General features: G+C 41.2%; 6 protein-coding genes and 1 non-coding gene across 17 annotated transcripts; 3 read left to right on the top strand and 4 right to left on the bottom strand.

Moving 5' to 3' along the window:
• Positions 1-88: 88 nt before the first annotated feature.
• LOC108597196 (SR-related and CTD-associated factor 4) lies at positions 89-6,984 on the bottom strand. Of its 7 annotated transcripts, none has more exons than XM_017983626.1 (9): positions 6,824-6,979; positions 6,023-6,622; positions 5,577-5,882; positions 5,318-5,467; positions 5,150-5,251; positions 3,908-4,220; positions 1,527-2,729; positions 1,202-1,462; positions 89-1,133 (listed from the first exon to the last, which is right to left on the bottom strand). In XM_017983626.1, the coding sequence occupies exons 1-9, from the start codon at positions 6,851-6,853 to the stop codon at positions 280-282; spliced, it is 3,819 nt and encodes a 1,272-aa protein (XP_017839115.1). In that variant the 5' UTR covers positions 6,854-6,979; the 3' UTR covers positions 89-279. The 7 variants fall into 7 exon arrangements, with proteins under 7 accessions (XP_017839115.1, XP_017839116.1, XP_017839117.1 ...); XM_017983627.1 differs by having other exon boundaries at positions 6,050-6,622; XM_017983628.1 differs by having other exon boundaries at positions 5,577-5,867; positions 6,050-6,622.
• A 295-nt stretch (positions 6,985-7,279) lies between these two features.
• On the top strand, positions 7,280-8,436 carry LOC108595328. The gene has a single exon (XM_017980548.1). It carries the CDS (start codon positions 7,348-7,350, stop codon positions 8,359-8,361), a length of 1,014 nt encoding a protein of 337 aa, XP_017836037.1. The 5' UTR covers positions 7,280-7,347; the 3' UTR covers positions 8,362-8,436.
• LOC108595329 (U6 snRNA-associated Sm-like protein LSm1) lies at positions 8,380-9,085 on the bottom strand. The gene is made up of 3 exons (XM_017980549.1): positions 8,939-9,085; positions 8,687-8,871; positions 8,380-8,635 (listed from the first exon to the last, which is right to left on the bottom strand). Exons 1-3 carry the CDS (start codon positions 8,991-8,993, stop codon positions 8,462-8,464), a joined length of 414 nt encoding a protein of 137 aa, XP_017836038.1. The 5' UTR covers positions 8,994-9,085; the 3' UTR covers positions 8,380-8,461.
• A 252-nt stretch (positions 9,086-9,337) lies between these two features.
• On the top strand, positions 9,338-12,336 carry LOC108595266 (general transcription and DNA repair factor IIH helicase subunit XPD). Its single transcript, XM_017980479.1, has 8 exons — positions 9,338-9,366; positions 9,429-9,886; positions 9,946-10,076; positions 10,147-10,367; positions 10,423-10,804; positions 10,860-11,141; positions 11,200-11,478; positions 11,601-12,336. The coding sequence occupies exons 1-8, from the start codon at positions 9,362-9,364 to the stop codon at positions 12,150-12,152; spliced, it is 2,310 nt and encodes a 769-aa protein (XP_017835968.1). The 5' UTR covers positions 9,338-9,361; the 3' UTR covers positions 12,153-12,336.
• Positions 12,337-13,490: 1,154 nt separating this feature from the next.
• On the top strand, positions 13,491-20,614 carry LOC108597126 (GTP cyclohydrolase 1). Of its 5 annotated transcripts, none has more exons than XM_017983510.1 (5): positions 13,491-13,851; positions 17,958-18,167; positions 19,583-19,748; positions 19,806-19,922; positions 20,149-20,611. In XM_017983510.1, exons 1-5 carry the CDS (start codon positions 13,689-13,691, stop codon positions 20,276-20,278), a joined length of 786 nt encoding a protein of 261 aa, XP_017838999.1. In that variant the 5' UTR covers positions 13,491-13,688; the 3' UTR covers positions 20,279-20,611. The 5 variants fall into 5 exon arrangements, with proteins under 5 accessions (XP_017838999.1, XP_017838998.1, XP_017838995.1 ...); XM_017983509.1 differs by having other exon boundaries at positions 13,495-13,857; positions 20,149-20,610; XM_017983506.1 differs by lacking the exon at positions 13,491-13,851 and adding an exon at positions 17,068-17,595 and having other exon boundaries at positions 20,149-20,614.
• Positions 15,511-16,485, bottom strand: LOC108597127. The gene is made up of 2 exons (XM_017983511.1): positions 16,054-16,485; positions 15,511-15,994 (listed from the first exon to the last, which is right to left on the bottom strand). The coding sequence occupies exons 1-2, from the start codon at positions 16,402-16,404 to the stop codon at positions 15,668-15,670; spliced, it is 678 nt and encodes a 225-aa protein (XP_017839000.1). The 5' UTR covers positions 16,405-16,485; the 3' UTR covers positions 15,511-15,667.
• Positions 19,971-20,041, bottom strand: Trnag-gcc. The gene has a single exon. It is a non-coding gene; the product is annotated as a tRNA-Gly (tRNA).
• Positions 20,615-20,646: the final 32 nt, after the last annotated feature.

The raw sequence follows: 20,646 nt of genomic DNA, 5'->3' as shown, positions 1-20,646 counted from the left end.
TAAGTGTTGTGGGTCTGAAAAAGTACTAGCCTTTTATATTTAACTATTTCTTGTTATAACGGCTCTTAGAGAAGCCCAATCTTTTTTGTGAACTGTAACAGCAGAAATGTGTTGCGGGCGAAAATAATTGTAAAATCGTAAATCCTTGCAAAGTATGTGTTCAATGCAGATACGTAACATATTATGAATAAGGAAATTATAAATTATCGATAGTTTTTCTGCTTGTACGGCTTGTTATGGTCACCTTCGTAGTCAATGTCATTGTCGTCAATCAATCTTCTATGTCTGCGACGCATCCGCGCTCTCATGCTGTTCATCATCAGCGTCGATTTTTTGTGCCTCTGCATGTGCAGAGTTGTCCATAGGTGCAGCTTCAGGTGATGGTGACGCTATTGCTGGCTCTTCTATTGTTGGCATTGGGCTTCTGCTTTTTGGAGGCGGTGGTGACGGCGACTGTGATCGCTCTTCAGGCTGTGCTTGCTTGGGTGCCGAAGGTGGTGGCAGTTCATCATATAGCGGAGTGCACACAGGGGAAGCAGCCTTTGGTTTGAACGTCGCAGCCGTATCTTGCACAGCTGGCTTGGCAAATATGTCCGTATCCGTCTCCCGCTCAGCTTCAACTTCAGCTACAGCTACAGCCTTAGCCTCGGGTACTGTTTTAGCTTCAGCAGCAGCTAATTCAGCAGCTCGTTGCGCCTCCATTCTCGCATCGTACTCTTGCAGCTCGCGATCCCAATCCTCTTCAGTTGCTATCGGTGATGATTTTGCGTTGGTCGAAACTTCCGCAACCTGTTCACTCTTGGCAGCAACGGGCGCCTCTTTTATTGCTTCAGCTGGCTTGGCTGCGGCGTTTTCATCTGTAGAGCTTATAGAGTTGCGACTGCTCTCATCTCTGGAGCCACGTCTATTGTTACCAACGCGTTCACGCTCTTCGCTGCGCTGTCCACCACGACCACCCCGCGCATTGCGATTGGTAGGGCCACGTTTAAAATTGTTGTTATTGTTATTATTATTGTTGATGTTCTTGCCATTATCATCCTCATCATCGCTCCAGCGACCGCTACGTCCCAAGCCACGCCCGCCGCTTCGATTCCGTTGACCATCATTAAACGGATTGCGTGTGTTGAAGAAACCTTTAAGAGATATAATAATTTTTAGTATTTTAATTTCAAGTATATTTTAACTTATGTCGAGTGCTTACCAGGTCCCTGCTGTCTACCGCCGTTTCCGCCACCTTGATTACGCATAAACATGGGAGACACACCATTGCCTGCGCCACTTGGTCCGCCCATGCGTTGATTAAACGCCACGGGTGGCGGTATGCGCATTTGCATCAAGCTCGTAGGTTGGTTGAAGCGATTTTGATTCATATTCGGTTGGAAGAAGTCACCTCCACCTGCCCCGCTGCCATTATGATTGCGTGGTCCTGGGCCCATGCCCCGCGGTCCACGATTATCAAAATCTGTAAACATAAGAACATATTAAAATCAACAGGACTTAAAAGCAACTTGCTGCTTAGACTTTACCTATGCCACCCATGAAATCGGGCCGTGGTGGCATATTCCCTTGATCCATGGTGTTAAGATTAAGACGCGCGCGTGCCTCATTAAAGCCACCACCAATAGCTGGCGGTCCTCCACCCCCGCCATTCTCATTGCGCCAGCGCTCTGCTGCTTCAGCGACGTCATCGCGACTACTCCATCGCGAGCCAGCTCCACTTGGACCTCTAGGGCGTTCACGCTGGAAGTGCAGTTCATTGCCCGTTACTGCCACTGCTGCATCCACATTATTTGCTGGTCCAGCTCCAAATATGGGTGGCGGCTGATTGAAGTTGGGCGGCTGCTGCTGTGGCGCAGGTACCGCTGGCGCTGCATCCTCTAGCTCCATTTCTATGTCCATTTGATCGTCGCTTACATTGCTCGCAGCTGGGCCCGCAGCCGACATTGGAGGCGGCACTGAGCCTGGAGGCGGAAACTGTGCACCGGGCGGAAGTCCCATGGGATGTGGTGGCGGCGCAGCCATGCCAGGAAAACCTGGCATCATATTGGTTGGCATCATCATTGGCGGTGGCATGCCCGGCACCATATTGGGCGGCATGCCTACGCCGCCCATGGGATGATTTGGAAACTGACCCGGATATTGACCCATTAGTGGGGGTGGAGGACCCATTGGGAACTGTCCGCGTATAAGAGCAGCAGGCGGTGCTCCGTGCGCTTGGGGAGCCACTGGCGGCGGTTGTGTGGTGTCAATGCCAAACAGCAAGCTGGGTGGTGCTACAGGCGGTGCCGTACTCATATCGGTGGTGTGTGCCTTGTTGTCCTTCACATTTTTGCCCTGATTGATTTTCTGCTTCATCCAAGAGGGCATGGTGTCCTCATCAAACATGCCGCCTTCCTCTAGGCTATCCAGATCCGTATCTACACTAAGCTTATTCCAAGGCACATACGTAACGCCAAGTTCCAGATCCCAGAAGTCCTTCCACTCCTTGCTCTTGACACCCTTGCCAGCGGCCCAAGAGATGGTAATGGCGCGGCCCTGCAGCTTGTGATTCTTTAGCGATTGCATAGCCTTGTGCGCATCCTGGCGCCGATTCATGACAATAAAGGCGCAGCCCCTGGGCACAATCTGATCGATGCTCACGATATCGCCATATTCACCAAAAGTATCTGACAACTCTTCTTGGCATACCAGCTTAGAGAGATGACCCACCCACAGCGTCGTGCTGCACACTGTAAATAGAATTGGCAGCAAATGTTTTAGAATTTTTGCAAATCTATTTGATATAAGGACACAGCTACAGTCGACACTCGAATAATGTAAAATATTTAACATTTTTCTAAAAAAAAAAAATAAATGACGGTAAGCTCTCTCTTGATCAGCAAGATTAAGAGCCGAATGATTAATTATACTTTTATGTCTCTGTATGAATGAGCAATAAGATCTCAGAGACTATAATAGCTAGACATACTTCCAGTCGAAGCAAATAAAGTTTTTTTCTTAAGAATATAGAAAGTCTAAGTGTATCAAGAAATCCAACCATTAAAGGTCATTTGCTTAAAATGGAAATCTTTGATATAGTTAAATATTTAATCAATTATTTTGATATGTATACAAAGTATGCTGGTTGAACTGCTCTTTGTCTTAATTTTTGTCAAGTGAAAAACTGGCAATTTATAATTCATTAACAGGAACCGAAGGTATGGGTTTCGATCGCAGGATTCATGAATGATGGCAGATCATGCCTTAAATTTCTATTGTAAGGTAGTGTGCTTCTTTTTTTCATTATAACATTTTGCATTTCGAGTTTCTACTGTCCTTGTTAAAAAAATATTTTTCTATATGTACATTATAAGCTCTGTGGGCTCTGCGTGGAGTTGTAGCTTTTAGTTGCCTTATTTTTGTGTATCGAGGTGTGTTTAACATGTGGGGGAATTCCCGGCACTTGCCTTAGCATACACACACAATCATAAATTGCTTAGATCAAAGCGATATGGTTATATATGTATATCATTATTTATATAGTTTAAATAGAACGTTATAAATGATTTTTTTTTTATCAATTCATTTAGTAATCAAAAACTTTGCTCAAAAACGCTTCAGGGGTATGTGCAGTATATATATAGAATGATTCATAAGATAATGCCAAGTTAGATGTCAAATAGATTGATCTCAAATGAACAATCAAAGCTAATCAACACATAATAACAACAACATTAAGAACAACACACGTCAACAGAGCCAAGGAGCTGTAGAATGAAAAAGATAAATTTAAGTTTGTGCCATAAAAATTATAAATTAAAAAAAAAAACAAAAAAAAAAAAGAAACCTCGAAAATGATCTGGGTTTTGAAAAAAGATGCAGTGTTGTTGATGATATCACTGCATATTTCTTCTGCTCTTATATTTACCACTCAATTGTTCCTTCTTAATTTCAGGTAATCCCTTTTTGCGGCGTTCGCGCTCATGCTCACGATCACGTTCCTTATCTCGATTGCTGCGCTCCATACGATCTCGGTCACGTGAGCCACGTCTACGACTGGAACGTGGAGAGCGGCTTCGTGAGCGAGAGTTGCGTCGCCGTCCACGGTCACGATCATTGGCGCCACCACCACCTCCGCCACGATTGCGAGGGGACCTACTTCGGCTGCTGCGTCGGCTGCGCTTGTAGCGATCACGATCGGGTGTAGGACTACGCGAATCATTGCCATCCAGATTGATAACCTGCTTAGAGTGTGATTTGCAAACCATTTAAAAGAGGCGAAAAAGAGAGAAAGAGGATGTGATATAAACGTTAACTTTTTAAGCATAAAACAAATAATGCGGTGATGGATTGGGAACTAGGATTTGGGATGTTGGTTATTTGTTTTGGATTTTTCGGATTAAATACATATATTATAAAATATATATATTTTTTGGAATAAAAAAAAATTACTGCATTCTTGGCGTGTTGACGTGTGTTTCTGGCCTTTTTCTGTTTTAACAAGTTACATTTAGCTTTGGCGTTCTTATAAATTTCATTTATAATGCGTTTTCGAGCAAGTTTTTGTTTTTCTATTTGGGTCGTGATTTTTACATATTAAGAAACTTACCAAACGTTGTTATACTGGGGCTTCAAGCATCGTTACTATCGCCTCCGCCGGATATTTTTTAACCTTACCTTTGTACTTTTAATTTACCATGTATAGATTTTAATTCTTTTTTATTTTTATAAATTGTATTGTATGCAAAAACATTTAAATTAATTTCCACTAATGGAAATATATGCAATGCTTTAGAGATTTTTAATTTAAAATGTGATAATTGAAACTAATTGTTTAGTCACATTGAATCAATGTAGATCTTAATTATTAAAATGATTGCTTTTGTTAAACTTGAAACATTTCTTTATCCACCCAGCCCCACCCCATTCATTGTATAACAACATTTTGTTTGTTCTCCTTTTTTCGGGCACGTCAGCAGCACACAGGGCAATAAGTGTAATTGGAATTACATTTTCTTGCTTTACTTCTCTTTACTTTTTTTTTAAAATGATAGTAGCCTACAACAACAATCACAAGTCTGCAGCTTGGTTGTCTATACTTTTGTTCAATCAAAAGTATACACAATACCCACTAATTTAGAAATGTATAGAAAAAGGCAGTTTTGCATACCTCAATTGGCTGCTGCTCCGATATAAACTCCACATCCTTGTTCATGTCCGTCCCATCATTGTGCATATTCATGACCATGCCCGGCGGCATTCCTGCTGTACCCTAAAGATTATATAAAAATGCATGTTATAAATAAAAGAAGGCATAGTTAGTTATATTTGCATCCACCTTGAGCACATTTTGCAAGTGTTGCTGCAGTGCGTCATCCTGATAGCGTAGTTTTTGGTTTTCCTCCTGCTTGAACTTTTGAAAATTTTGCAATGTTTGCAGTTGACGCAGCACATTGGGATCATTTAGCAGCTGCTTCAAGTTGTTGTTCTGAAAGTTTAATTGATCAAATTAATAAATGTATGTAATAGGATTCTTTCAAAATAAACAGAGACAAAACTAAAAGTAATGTTAAATTATTCGTAAATGCTGGGCATACGTCTAACAAATTTGTTGAGCCTGGTGGACTATCATCGCCCATAAAGTGATGATCATCTCCCATATCTCCGTCGTCTTCGTCTATAAAGTCACGCATGTCATAGTCTAGATCATGTGTACTCTTGCTGTACTTATGGTGATGAGATTTGCTGCTGTTGCTGTTCTCAAAACGACTCTCTCTCTTTGAACTGGAAGCTGACATAGACATGCTAATATTATGTTGATGCGAACGTTTCATATAATGTTGCTCCATGTGCCGCCGACTGGAGCTGGAGCATTTTTCATGGCTAAGCTGTGAGTGGGCGCACTTTAGTTAGGCAAGACATATTTCAGAAAGATCAAATATAACAATAACAAAACTTACGGTTAAATATTAAATTACAAGTGGTTAAAATTCTTAAAAAAAAATTACAAAGAGTAATTTAAACTTAATATTAATCTCATTACCAATGCTAAAGCTACGGGCTGTCTCACCGATAGATCTGGCATAGCACCACCCATCTTATCTTCTGCTGCGCTTAGATCCAAGTTACTTAAACCAGAGGCATTCAGACCATTAGCTGCGTTGCCACCAGAAATGTCAGACATGTTATGACCGCCACCGCTTCCGCTGGGACCTGCACCAGCATTGTTGGCTGCCATCATTTGATGGTAAATAGGATGATTGGGATCTGCCAAGTCGAATATGGGCTGTATGACTTCTGATTTGAAGACATTGTTTTTCTGCCACAGATTAAGCACACGTATAATGCGACTTTTATCCTCGGGTGCACAACGAAACAGATTGGCAAAGGTTTCCGGTAGATTGCGCTGGAAGCGGGGTGCAAACACATCTTTCTCCGTTCCGTATTGGTGCCGCGACTGGCGCACTATTGAATCGATGACATACAAGCCCGGCACTTTGTACTCTGACTTGCATTTAAGTATAAACTTTTCGACACTCTGCACGACATGTTTGTAAAATTTAATTGCACGCATTGCCGACTTAGTGATGGCGGCCATTTTCGCCTTGGATATCGGCGGCCGGCTGTCGTAGAGCCCGGAGAGCTGAAAGAAAGCATATTGGTTCATAAGGTGTGGTAAAGAAAATGCATGTTGCCTGTGTAAGGTCTACTATATTCACGAATGCAACAAATTACACAACTACATATAGCAGAAATACACCCCCGTGTGTAAATATGCAGGTAAGTAGGCAAACATACAAACATACATATATATGTATGTACATATAGAACAATTGCAACTTACCTCATTATTGAAGGCGACAACCGTTTCCATAGTCGAATTCGATGTTCACACACAACACGCACGCACAATATTCAAATTTGCATACTATATAAAGTATAATTCAACTTTTGCAACTATTTAAAAGCGTTTCACACAATTTCTACTTGAGTTTTTCACAATTTTTTCGCATGAAGCGTGAAAAAATGGCTGACGACCGAGGGTTGCCTAATATTTAATCGAATCACAGCGTGGATGACAGTTGATAGCTTGACGAGGTTGATCTTGCTTAATCCGAGACATAAGAATTCTTCCCACACAATTACTATATTTATATACATATCTTGTGCTAGCATGTAACATTCAACAAGGTTGATTAAATATCTTTAATCCGGGGTCAATATACCATTAGCCTTAGATCTTTTAACGGTTACTTTATATTCGATTAATACGTCTCGATATTTATTGGTTATAGTTTGCTCATCTCTAACAAAAACAAAGTTATAAATATTATTGAAAATATGTTGAAAATTAATTAACAAAGTATAATGAGCGCCCACCACAGACCCCTAGATGAGTCGGATGTCACACTCATACACACTATACGATCCACTCCATCGCTTTACGACCACAGACATGAAGACTTTCGCCTTTCGCAGCGTAAAGAGGAAGATTGGGCGAAAGTTGCAGATACGTTAAAAATTTCCGCTTCAGATGCCCGACGCAGATGGACTTGTCTACGAGATCGGTATTCGCGAGAGCTCAAGCAAATGCGACTGCATCCCGCCTCCGACTTCGGCAAAAATGAGTTTTTCCGACAAATGGACTTTCTTCGAGAATTCGTACGTAAGCGACGTGAGCGCAGCCGTCGCGACGATACACCAACAAGTTGGCTTAAATCGGAAGTTAAGAAACCACGACTGATAGCACGCCCAAAGCCGGAAATATTACTAGACCCAGATTTGGATGATTCACAGAACTACGAAGAAAGTGAACACAACTTTGATGCAGACACCAAGTTAGAGGTTCAGACTACACAATCAGAAAGTTACTCTGTGCTCGCGGAAGCCGATGAGGTCGATGCTGACGAGCATGTTTCCTATGATGACTACTTGGCCGATACAGAAACTGCTCAGCAAAAGCCTTTGCCCACGTTACGTCCATCACCAGCATTAGTAACAGTGCACACAGAAGCACCAACGACAACAACCACCACATCCACAACAGTGGCGGATCGTTCCTCGTCCGAAACGGAGCACACACATGCGGACCTTAACTATATGGTCTGCTTGCCAAATATGAGCGTTGAACGCGAGCATTTGCCAGCCATAAAATCAGATGCCTTGTCTAGCTTTGAGACGATATCTACTCCCGTTGTGGCACACAACGAGACTGAAGATGATTTTTTCTGCAAATCCGTGGCTGCCTACCTGCGGCAATTGTCACGGCGGCATAAAATCAAGGCTAAAGTAGAAATGTATCAAATACTGGAGAAGTACATATTGATTGAAGAAGCGGCGGCGACGACGACGACGATTCAGGGGTCTGGGTCGCATAATTAAAATGGAAGACGTAGCAACTTCTTGTATATAATTAGTTTTTAAATAGATTTTTATGAAGTACAAATATACAACTGACAAAAATCGATGAAATGTTCTTAATCTAACAAAAATCCTCGTTTATGATATCCGCATTGACAGCCAGACCGCGCTCTTTGAGTGCCTTTGACACTAACCTGTGCTTCTCCTGACGCTGTTCCTGTTCTCGACGCTGTGCGTCTAGTATTTCATCCACAGAAATTTCCTTCAATGGTAGTTTTTGCTCTTTTTCACGATCCTAAAAAGAGGCTATTAGAAATAAATTTGGCATGGACTGACCATTACTTACAATCTCGCCCAGCAGCACTACGTTCTCACCCCGTATTATAAAAACCCCACGCGGAATGTCACCGTACTCGTTTCCAACGTGTATCCGCTCAATTGTTCGCTGCAATACTAAGTTGGCAAACTGATCCACCGATCGTAAGTAGCCGATTAAAGTGCGTCCATCTCGTAGCAGAACCATTAGCTTCTCTGTAAAGTTTTTAATCAAATTAAATATTTTCTTGCCGGCACTTTGTCAATGGTCAACAATGCATACTGTCTACTTCCTCCAGCAGATGTGCTGTGCCAGCCAAGGGATTGAGATCATCCATATGGAGTGTGTTTGTTGCACTTTTAAAGTATCAAGTGGATAATAAATAAAATATTAAAACTTATTATTTAGAAAACATCTACACATATGTGCTAGTGCTATCGATACTCTATCTGCTAAGTCGATATATTGATAAGAGTCTGATAACATTTTAACGAAAAAATTTATTGTTAGCGGAAACGAAGGTATATAATGCCAATAAGATATTTAATTTAGTTAGTTTATATATCTCAAATAGTTATTAGCTTTATTATTGAAATCAAAATATATCGAATAGCTTTCATTATTGACTATATATCGCTATCGATAATACCGGCACGCACATCTTTCCGCATTGTAAACAAAAGACATTCGAAATACAAACAAAATATGAAGTAAGTTAATTGAAACAATAAGAGAAAAAACGCATCTATAATTCTGTGTGATCACTTTACAGACTAAGCGTCGATGGACTGCTTGTGTATTTTCCATATGAATACATATATCCAGAGCAATATGCGTATATGTTGGAGCTTAAAAGAACTTTGGATGCGAAAGGACACTGTCTGCTGGAAATGCCTTCGGGCACCGGAAAAACTGCCACATTGCTTTCATTAATTGTGGCCTACATGATAGAGCATCCAGAAACAGTGCGCAAATTAATATATTGCTCACGAACAGTGCCCGAAATCGAAAAAGTAATTGCAGAGCTGCAAAATCTTATGACCTACTATGAGCGCAATGCATCAGAGCAGCCAGGACTCACCGGACTTGTGCTTAGCTCACGTAAAAATATGTGCATACATCCAGACGTGAGTAAGGAGCGCGAAGGCAAGGCGGTGGATGGCAAATGTTATGGTCTGACTGCAAGCTATATACGCGAACGCCATGAGGTGGATTCAGAGACGCCTATATGTAAGTGATGAAAGTACGTATGACTTATTATGTTTAATATTTATATATTCTCCTTGCAGGTCAGTACTTTGAGGGCTTTAGCTTGGAGGGCAAGGAGTCTACATTGCCTGTGGGTGTCTACAGCATTGATGATCTTAAGGAGTATGGACGCGCAAGAAACTGGTGCCCTTACTTTTTGGCACGTTATGCTGTAAGCTTTTAATGTTCATCTTTGAAGTAACGCAATATCGCTTATGAATTATTTCTTTACTCGTTGCCAGATTGCACATGCACATATTGTGGTCTACAGCTACCACTATCTGCTAGATCCTAAAATTGCACAGGTTGTATCCAAGGAAATGACTCGGGAGTGCTGCGTGGTTTTTGATGAGGCCCATAATATTGATAATGTTTGCATTGACTCAATGAGTGTAAAGATCAACAGACGGACTGTAGAGCGTAGCACCAATGCACTCAATCAGCTCACCAAAGCAGTGCAAGAGTAAGCGCCTCTTAACGTTGTTCAATTTGTTAAATTAACTTGTGCAAAATTTTAGCATGCGCGAAGAGGACACTAATCGGATGAATGAAGAATATCAGCGCATGGTGCAGGGCCTAAAGGATGCCAGTGTGCAGCGGGATACAGACATGATATTGGCGAATCCAGTGCTGCCTAGTGATGTGCTTACCGAGGTGGTACCTGGCAATATACGCAATGCGGATCATTTTCTCAGCTTTCTTCGTCGCTTTATCGAATATATAAAGACGCGTTTGCGAGTGCACCATGTGGTCCAAGAGTCACCAGCTGGTTTCCTCAAGGACGTATCCTCTAAGATTTGTATAGAACGTAAGCCTCTACGCTTTTGCGCTGAGCGTTTATCCAGCTTGCTGCGTACTTTAGAAATTAGCGATATGACAGAATATGGCGCATTAACTTTGGTAAATTGAAGTTGGTCAACATTTAGCAAGCTCTTAAATTGTTCTTTGTTTTTAGATAACACACTTCGCCACACTTGTGTCAACATATACTAAAGGCTTTACCATAATCATTGAACCCTTTGATGATAAGACGCCTACTGTTTCAAATCCAATAATGCATTTTAGTTGTTTGGACTCATCTATAGCCATGGCGCCTGTCTTTTCACGCTTTCAAACAGTTGTCATAACATCGGGCACACTATCACCTATGGATATGTATCCGAAAATACTTGATTTTGATCCTGTGGTCATGAGCAGCTTTACCATGACGCTGGCTCGTCCCTGTCTGCTGCCCATGGTAAACAAATTTTTGGAAAACATATACAAAGATAATGCTTATTGTAAATTTTGTACAGATTGTGTCCAAGGGCAATGATCAGGTGACCATTTCATCCAAATTTGAAACGCGTGATGATACCGCTGTCATACGTAATTATGGCCAACTGCTGGTGGAAGTGGCCAAAACGGTGCCGGATGGCATTGTATGCTTTTTTACTTCCTATTTGTATTTGGAGTCTGTGGTGGCCTCTTGGTATGATCAGGGCATTGTGGATACATTGCTACGCTACAAGTTGCTGTTCATAGAGACTCAGGACAATGCTGAAACAAGTTATGCTTTGATGAACTATGTTAAGGTAAACTATTTGACCACAATTGGAGCACATGCGCCAACTGCTATGGCTTCCAGCTGTATGTGCTTGACACACATGTGTAGCATGTCTAATGATCTTAATCTCAATCTCAAATCCCATTTTAGGCATGTGATTGTGGTCGTGGCGCTGTGCTGCTGGCGGTGGCTCGCGGCAAGGTCTCCGAGGGTGTGGATTTCGATCATCATTATGGTCGGGCAGTGCTCATGTTTGGCATACCCTACGTTTATACACAGTCGCGCATATTGAAGGCCCGACTAGACTATCTACGCGATCAGTTTCAGATACGCGAGAACGATTTTCTGACCTTTGATGCTATGCGGCATGCGGCACAGTGTGTGGGTCGTGCACTGCGTGGTAAAACCGACTATGGTATTATGATCTTTGCAGATAAGCGTTTCTCGCGCGCGGATAAGCGTTCACGTCTGCCCAAATGGATTCAGGAGCATTTGGTTGACAGCTTTTGTAATTTGAGCACTGAGGAGGCGGTGCAATTGGCACGACGCTGGCTGCGACGTATGGCGCAACCATTTTCACGTGAAGATCAGCTGGGGATATCGCTGCTAACGCTGGCACAGCTGGAAAGCATGGAACAGGAGAAACTGGAGCGGCAGGCGCAGGGCAAAGAGGGCGTGGGTGGTGAAGTGCAGGAGCTGTGAGCGTGGCGACGACAAATCAATTTGTGGCTGGAAACCGGCTCTCAAAGCTGGTGCTCAGCTTCCTTCCGCAATGTTTCTTGTTGATTTGCTTATATGCGAATGTAATTACAATAAAAAGTAAATTTGTTGCCAGCTAATGGCATTCAATGCCATTAAACGGATCAGCAAAAACAATAAAAGCAAACAAAAATTGAAAAGTCAAGAGTTTTGCCTGCCGCATTATTTTTTAGCTTTACCCAACAATTCTGACGTAAATGCCTTATTAACAGTTAATTAATATTATTTATAATCTGTTGCTGTTGCTCATGCTGCAGTCCCAATGATTCATTGACTGCCGTTTCAAGGCGGCGAAAGGGCAACCAATGTATTTTAAAGTTTTCATAACGTCTGCCCTCGATACCAGCACTCTAATTGTTATCGGTGTCATTTCGTCATCGAAATTCAAATTTTCGTGTGCTAATTTATGGGTAGGAAATAAATCAGCTTGAGATGAACCGTGTTGACCGAACACATGTATTTTAAAGCCTCATTTACCCTGATAATAATGCGCAAATTACATCCATCATTGGCAATGACTTGTTAATGAACATTACGCAGTTGGCTTATCAGGACAATATGACAATTGTGTTTACTTTAATCAGCGGCGCCAACGTCTTCTTAATGCTTGTGTTTTGTTTAAAGCGATGATTTACAATCATTTTTTTTGTTGCAATCAATTAAGAGCATCATATACAAATTTGGTAAATTCAAACTAAACTTGGCGCTTTGTCGATTTCCTGTAATCCTCGTGTGAGTGTGAGAGTTTTTCCTAAAGACAGCGACTTGGGAGATATAAAGAGAGAGAGAGAAAGAGAGAACGCTCAAACACAAAAGCTTTGCAAACATTCGTATGTGCTATTGTATACACATACACAAGTGTGCACATAACTAACGGCCACGGCCAGTACTGAGAGAGCTTCAAGTAAGCAAAAAGTAACCGAATACAATTACAGTGCAACTATGCTAGGACAGACAGCTGCGAACACCTGTTGAATATACTTAGACTCAAGTAAACATTTCGCATATTTAATTCCGATTTTGTTGTGGGTATCAAGCGTACGAATGTAGTTCGCACTGAAAGCTTTGCTTAAGGAGGCTGCACTGTGGCAGCGCCTTCAACAACAACAAATGCCTGGCAACCGCTAAAGCTGCGTTGGCAGCGACGTCGACTTCGTCGTCATTTGTATCTCTCGTTGAACAAGAACTTTCGATTTTTCATAATAAAAAGGTTACAACTAAATGTCTGGCCGTTTAGTCGGGTGTAGCAAATAAAAGCGAAGCGCGCGCGCATGTTCAACAAAGCCAATAAATAAAAAATCCAAATTCTTTTGCATTATAATAAAGCAGAAAAAAATAATTAATTGTTAATTTATAGCAAAGTGTTATTTAGTTTTTAAAACAAATCGCAAACGTACAAGCTAACCAAGCCAAATCAAAATAATTGTAACTGCATCCTTTTATTGTTTAACATAATTTTTAATAACCAACAACAACAATATGAAACCTCAAGCCAACGAACAAAATGGCAGCACACAAAATGGCGACGTTGCGACTGTGGCCAGCGTAGCAGGAGACGCAGCAGCGATCGTGCCAGCTGATGCAAGTGCCGTTATTCCTGCCAAAAGCAGTCAGCAGCTGAAACTGGAAATGCTTAACATTGGTAACGGTAAGCCTTTGTAGAGAAAAATCAAAATGGGCATGCATTGAAAATGATTGAGGAAATATAAAGAGCAAAGCATAGAATTTTGTTTTTTCCGATGTGCAAAGCTGATTAGAGCGTGTCATAGTTTAATGGCTAACATAAAACCTAGACATAGACATAGAGACATAAAACCTAGACTTGTTTTATAGTCATAGTAATCTGCGCAATTTTACACACACATTTCATCACACAATTTGGCATATGCAAAAACATATGTAGGTGGTATAAATCAAATGAAGCTTGGCAACAACAGTTGAGATGATGACCCTCTAGTTATAGCTCTGATTACCCCATGATGACTGGGGCACTGGTACATAAAACAAATTGCACATAAACCGCAGTACGATAACGCAAAACCACACAATGCCAAATCAAAAAACAAGAATTTATATGTATGTATGTATGTACATATATTAATTATGTGATGTCGGATGTTTGCATAGATCAACTGTCAATAATCTTAATAGACTTATTGACATTGACATTGGAAGTTTCGCTTGGCAGTTTGAGATTCGGCAACGGTAACACACCAAGCAATCAGAAGTGAACTGTCTCAGTACCAAAGCAATAAACTCCTCAGCTTAAGCTGCTAAAACTACACAGCAAGAAATTTCTACAATCTTCTTTGTAGTACTTAAAGCTGATACATTTTTATTTAAAATATTTATGTTTATTAGTACTTTTTGAGAAAGTTTTTATGAACAAACCCAACTTTATTTACTGTGTACTGTTACTGTACTACTTTTTGAAGGTTAAAAGCTTTTAATTGGTCGCTTGACTCTCGGCTAAAGCTGCCCGTTTGCAACGGTTTAGATTTTGTGAACTTTAACTATTATTATTTATTTGTTTCTTTTATTTCTTGTTGCTGCTATTGCTGTATTACTAACACATCGCCGTCCCCCGTGTTTCACATTTGAGCGATCGCGGTCAATAAAAAATGTTAATCGTTACCAAATTGTTGCTCTTGTTGTTGTTGCTACTGCTGCAGCTGCTGAGTGCTGCAAAAAGTGTTAAAAAAAAAGCCAATCCTAAAAAAACACACATACGCCACATAGCCTCATAGACTCTTCATGGAATTCCGTAAAGCGTAATTGTTAAGATAGAAAAAAGCGATCACCAATCAAATACACCTGCCCTATGGAAAATGTTAATAATGATTTACTTAATTGCAATTGCATTGCATGCTTACAATATTCGCCAACAGGTTGCTACAGTGAACACTCTCACCTGGCTAACAAGAAAGGCGGCACTAATTAGAGCAATTCGTGGTTAGAGTGTGAGTGTGTGTGTGCTTCTTAGTTCCGGTTGCTGTTATGTTAATAACTCTTACTCATGCATAGATATGCATGCACATGTGTGTAAAATGCTAACATTATTTAGCAATAGTTGTTTTATGCTAAAGCAATCAATGGAAAAATAAACCGAATTGACAATTGAATTCGCCGACAGTTTGGATGCATAAATTTACCTAACACGCGTTCATTGACGTGCACAGTGGCGTCGTAATAAGGGGCCCCTATACAACTAGCTGCTTGACAACCCCCTCTGCCTAGGCCCTTGACTCGTTTGCTTACAATGCTCCCATTATAATAAAATAAATACAGCGTTGCCCTAAGCCGTACAAGTTCTTTATGCTACAATCAATCAGAAAGTAACTGCTGGGCTTCTCAAAGAAGAAAAAAAAAAAAAGAAAAACTTATGTTTCTTAGCTAAGTCATCTGAAAGCGTCAAACACTCGTCCTGAAAGTTCCGAAAAAAAGGGTAATAAAAAAGGCTACATAATAGTCTCCTCCTCCAGCATATACTCAGTTAAATCACCCGGACCGGATAGTAGGGTTACGGGCACACGATTCATCTGACCGACGCGCTGACTAGGCCAAACCATAATGTCGCAACAGTTGGTCAGCACGACCACGTTGGTGTTCTCGGTGGGTGTGCACATCAGATTTGAGGGTTTCTCGTAGTCGCAGGCATTTGCCTTGCGCCGAAAGCGAAACTTGACCGGCTGGACACTGCCCAGTACAGTTTCTTCATCAAAGTATGGTTGCGGTGAGGCTAACAGACTTTTATAAACTGGATTTGTCTTGGCCGGTGGTGTTAGCTGTAAACCAGAAACAATTGTTCAATATTAGCCACAACAACAAATATTTGTGATCATACCTCTTCGATAACCACCGAGGTCTTAAGTCGACGACAGGGATCACAGTAGTCTGGTCCTTGGCCATCAGCGACAGTTGCACTCTGGCAAGGATCTGCCGGCGGTTGTTCCTCGGCTGGCTTATCAGCTGCCTGCACTGAGTTCCTCTTTTTCTTCTTATTTTTAGACTGCTGTTCATCTTTCAATATCTTAGCATTGCGCTCCACACACTTTTGCAAAAAGTCCTCTTCAATTTCAATTAAACGTTTAACGGCACAGTCGCGTTTTAGGAAATTCTTGATTATTGATAAATCACGCGGTACGGCCCCAATGACATCGAAATCATCGCAGCGCGGCTTCACTCTATGAGCCATGCCGGAAAGAGGGGGGAATTTTGAATTTAAGTAGGACTATGATTGCCACGGCAATGTCGGGGCTAGGCTTATGTGTGAGTGTCATATTTTTGAGTTGAAAAGCAGAGAGAAAATTAATAACGTATTTATGAAATGATACGTTAAAGTACTTTGAACTCACAAAGAAAGTATATTGAAAATACTTTAAATAACGTGTACTTGCAATAATCCTACTGATTAACTAAATTAAACAAAAAACTTTAAGTAGGAGCGCCCAAGCGTGAACAAACAAAGACAAAGAAGTAACCTTGGCCATTTCGAGCTGGCGCCACACACTTACACACACTTTAAAAAAAAGCGTGTTGATTTACAAACGGTTAACCGTTTCGACCAGCAAGCGATTCGTGCATGAAAATCGAAAACGTGAACTTTTCGTGCGGGTCGTGTCACGAGTTACACATAAGTAACAAAAATATGTATAAAACAAGAAATATTAATTTTATTATTTATATTGTATAATAGGGCCGATCGGAGCTTTATAAAAATTAAAGCAGGCCGGACCTGGCTTGGCTTGGGCATTTATGTTGCCCGCGCCCATCTCTAGCTTAAAGCTTTTTGGCAAACGCTCAAAAGCTCTGCTTGAAAGTTCTTATTGGAAACGTCAAGCGCAGCAGCACAACAGTTGCCAAAAGCAAACCACGACGTTAACACAGCATCTCAGCAAGTCGCAGCATTTATTTTTGATTTTTTATTTCCAACTCGAGTTGTGTATTTTTTGTTTGGTGTAATTTTTAATTATTTGTGTGCGGTTGCCAGTTGATTTTTGGCAAAGATTGTCCGTGTATTTAAACAAATAAAACAACAAAATGAGCTTCACGCGTCAGCTGTCCGAGATGAGCGCCAGCGAACTGAACGACGCTATTGATGATACGAATTTTCCACAGGCGCATATCCTGTCGCGTGGTCGCAACAACAGCGTATGCTCAACAAGTAGCACCTCGGGCACCTCCTCGCTGGCAGGGGCAGCAGCAGCAGCATCAGCAGGGGTGCAAACACCCTCACAGCCAGAGGATGCGTGCGACGAACTGGTGGCCAGCAGCACTCCGCAGCGTCCACGCTTGATACTGAAGACCAACAGCAGCATTACGGAAAATAGCGATGGTACACAACCGCAAACACCAATGACACCGCGCACATCGACAACGCCAGGTAGTCGTGTGTACACGACCCCACTGGGTTAACTGTTATTACTCCACGGATTGGCATATATTTGCATGTGGGTCGTTGTCTAGCCAAGAGACAACGATTTAATCGATGTCGCCAGATGATTAGAGTGGCGCTCTCTCTCTGCTCCCCACACCCGCTCAACCAGCGATAACGTGCTTAGACCCCTATTGGGGCTGCACTGATAACACTTTTTTTATATTTCCTTGGGTCAAAGGTTCAATTGCAATGCGTTTTGAATTGTTTACAGTTATTGCTTAGCGTTCAAGCGGACCAAATAATAATTAAATCAAAGCTTATCACACAGAAAAAAGTACTAAGAAAAAAAATATTGTTTATTTTGTTTGCAGGCCATGAGAAGTGCACGTTCCACCACGACTTGGAGCTGGACCACAAGCCGCCAACGCGTGAGGCGCTGCTGCCAGACATGGCGCGTTCCTATCGCCTGCTGCTCGGCGGCCTGGGCGAGAATCCTGATCGTCAGGGCTTGATCAAAACACCCGAGCGTGCCGCCAAGGCAATGCTGTACTTCACCAAGGGCTACGATCAGAATCTGGAGGGTGAGTAACATAACAACACAATAGCTTCTTGTTAATTGTTGTTAACAAATTATCATGCCAATATAATGTTCAGCTGAATTAGCATTAGGTCACTGATCCTTGGTCGCTATGCGTCAGTTGTAGCTCGTAGGGTATTTCCAAACTAGAAACAAGTTTATCTGTCAAAAGTGAATCAGCGTAGCTCAACTCGGCTGACAGTTTTGTGATAAACGGTACTTTACCTTTTATGCATTACTCCAAATGCACTAAAATGTTATAAATTATTTATGGCGCCGCATTTTTTTTTTTCTTTTTGTTGTCTCTTTTTTTTTTCTTTGAGTGTATGTAGTTTTCTAGCTTAGCCGCTACTTTGAGTACTTGTACAGTTATTTATTCAATTCTAAGCACTGACTGTTGTATTTTGTTCTCCCCAAACCTATTGCAAATAAATGTATGAAAATGATTATAGTATATCTATATATGCAGACCGGTTTTGGTTTTAAATAGTCTATTCAAAAAGCAGGTTCTGCAGTTTTATTGAAAACAAATAAAGCCTCAAACACACACTTGTAACATAAAACGAAAGTGAATAGCCTCGAGCTCAATAATTGAAGCACTTGCCTAGGCGTATACGCAATTTGTAATCCTGATTTGATTTGGCTGCCAAAAGATTTTCACACCCTTTAAATTGAGTTGTTAAAGCTATCAATCAACCTATTGTATCTCTCAGCGCTTTTGCTTATCTTGAGCTTAGCACGCACAGCAACAATTAGCATACGTACCACACGCTTTCATAGTTATTTAACAAATAGAACCCAAAATGACTTGCAAGAAAATTGTATTAAACTCAAACTAAAACTGTTGACATTGAATTTAGCTATTTGTTAAGGGGGCAGCACTGAGGCAGGAGGCGGAGGCTGTGGGTTTAAAGTAGTCAAGCTATAGGCCACTGTAAATTGACAGGAAGCACACTTAAGCTTTCAAAAAATGCGATGAGTTGAAGTACTTATGTGAGCGAGAGAGAGCGTGTGTGTGTGTGTGGGAGTGGAATTGGGATTGGGCTTGGGAGTGTGGAGAGCGGGTTAGCAAGGGCTATTGTATGAGTTGTGTGGCGTGGTGGGTTGACGTGCAAAAATTACAAGAGCGTAAAGCTGTGCAAAGTGAAAGCTCGTGCTCTTCAAGCATGTGGCCAACAAGTGGCGCCAACAGGCAACAGCCACACACCACCCCCACAGACTCTCTCAAGTGCGCAACTTCAACTTAAGATTCAGTTATTCCACACATTTCATGCATTTCATTGAGCAAATAAATCGCGCATAAAATATGCGACACACTAACATAAATCACTGCTTGGCCACTTGGCGAGCTATGAAGTGAAGTGTTGGTGCCATTTTACACACTTCAAATATTAATTTAATTTTTTTTCTTTAACATAGATGTGCTTAATGGCGCTGTATTCGACGAGGATCACGATGAAATGGTTGTTGTCAAGGACATCGAAATGTTCTCCATGTGCGAGCATCATTTGGTACCATTCTATGGAAAAGTATCCATCGGCTATTTGCCCTGCAACAAGATACTTGGACTTAGCAAACTGGCACGGTACGACTCTAAAATACGAATAACTGTAAAATTAAACTAATCAAATTGTATTTACAGCATTGTTGAGATATTCTCGCGCCGTCTGCAGGTTCAGGAACGCTTGACCAAGCAAATTGCGGTTGCTGTCACACAGGCGGTGCAGCCAGCAGGCGTTGCAGTTGTTGTTGAGGGCGTGTAAGTACAAAAATATTAATAAAAAATCAGCAACAAAAAAAATTAAGTTGCATCGGCCGGGAATCGAACCCGGGCCGCCCGCGTGGCAGGCGAGCATTCTACCACTGAACCACCGATGCTTATGACTGCAAAGATGCAAATGCTGACTCTATGCTAGCGCAGTCGCTAAGCTTCTCATTTATAAACTTGAATGAATGAATTAATTGATTTGCTTCTTCTTTTGCAGGCACATGTGCATGGTTATGCGGGGTGTGCAGAAAATCAATAGCAAAACCGTTACTTCTACTATGTTGGGCGTCTTCCGCGATGATCCAAAGACCCGTGAGGAGTTCCTGAACCTAGTCAATAGCAAATAATCTACTTTATTTGTTGACATGTTTAAATCAATTTGTTGAAATTTTAGTTCCGTTTATTTAATGTTCAAAAAAGTAATTTTGATGAGATTTATTTCAATGCGAATTTTGGTGTTGGTAGTTTTACCTATTTTATGTTCATTTTGAATGCAATTTATGTCACTTGAGCCATATTTTTTACATGCATACTTACATTCTTGAGTACATACATAAATGTACACAATAAGGGAACAACTAATGATATATCATTGCAAACCGTTTAGGGAATTTACACTTAAGCTAAAATTCGAATAAATAAATATACAATTGAGAAAATATATATTTACATAATAAAACGTATTTATCAAAACTAGCAAAAATAATCAAATTTG

Source organism: Drosophila busckii, chromosome 2R, assembly GCF_011750605.1.
Source record: "Drosophila busckii strain San Diego stock center, stock number 13000-0081.31 chromosome 2R, ASM1175060v1, whole genome shotgun sequence".
NCBI lineage: Eukaryota > Metazoa > Arthropoda > Insecta > Diptera > Drosophilidae > Drosophila > Drosophila busckii.
Note: the sequence above shows the minus strand (reverse complement) of the source record. Positions and strands in the feature narration are given on the sequence as shown.

Coding starts and splice junctions, on each gene's coding strand:
- LOC108595329 (XM_017980549.1), bottom strand. CDS start 8,993: ATGGATGATCTCAATCCCTTGGCTGGCACAGCACATCTGCTGGAGGAA. Junction 8,872..8,938: donor TCTGCTGGAGGAAGTAGACA/GTATGCATTGTT, acceptor AAAACTTTACAG/AGAAGCTAATGGTTCTGCTA. Junction 8,636..8,686: donor TAGTGCTGCTGGGCGAGATT/GTAAGTAATGGT, acceptor GCCTCTTTTTAG/GATCGTGAAAAAGAGCAAAA.
- LOC108597126 (XM_017983506.1), top strand. CDS start 17,250: ATGAGCTTCACGCGTCAGCTGTCCGAGATGAGCGCCAGCGAACTGAAC. Junction 18,168..19,582: donor CTACGATCAGAATCTGGAGG/GTGAGTAACATA, acceptor TCTTTAACATAG/ATGTGCTTAATGGCGCTGTA. Junction 19,923..20,148: donor GCAGTTGTTGTTGAGGGCGT/GTAAGTACAAAA, acceptor CTTCTTTTGCAG/GCACATGTGCATGGTTATGC.
- LOC108597196 (XM_017983626.1), bottom strand. CDS start 6,853: ATGGAAACGGTTGTCGCCTTCAATAATGAG. Junction 5,883..6,022: donor AGCCCGTAGCTTTAGCATTG/GTAATGAGATTA, acceptor GCCTAACTAAAG/TGCGCCCACTCACAGCTTAG. Junction 1,463..1,526: donor CGATTTCATGGGTGGCATAG/GTAAAGTCTAAG, acceptor TTATGTTTACAG/ATTTTGATAATCGTGGACCG.
- LOC108597127 (XM_017983511.1), bottom strand. CDS start 16,404: ATGGCTCATAGAGTGAAGCCGCGCTGCGATGATTTCGATGTCATTGGG. Junction 15,995..16,053: donor CCTCGGTGGTTATCGAAGAG/GTATGATCACAA, acceptor TCTGGTTTACAG/CTAACACCACCGGCCAAGAC.
- LOC108595266 (XM_017980479.1), top strand. Junction 10,077..10,146: donor ACTTTTTGGCACGTTATGCT/GTAAGCTTTTAA, acceptor ACTCGTTGCCAG/ATTGCACATGCACATATTGT. Junction 10,805..10,859: donor AATATGGCGCATTAACTTTG/GTAAATTGAAGT, acceptor CTTTGTTTTTAG/ATAACACACTTCGCCACACT.
- LOC108595328 (XM_017980548.1), top strand. CDS start 7,348: ATGAGCGCCCACCACAGACCCCTAGATGAGTCGGATGTCACACTCATA.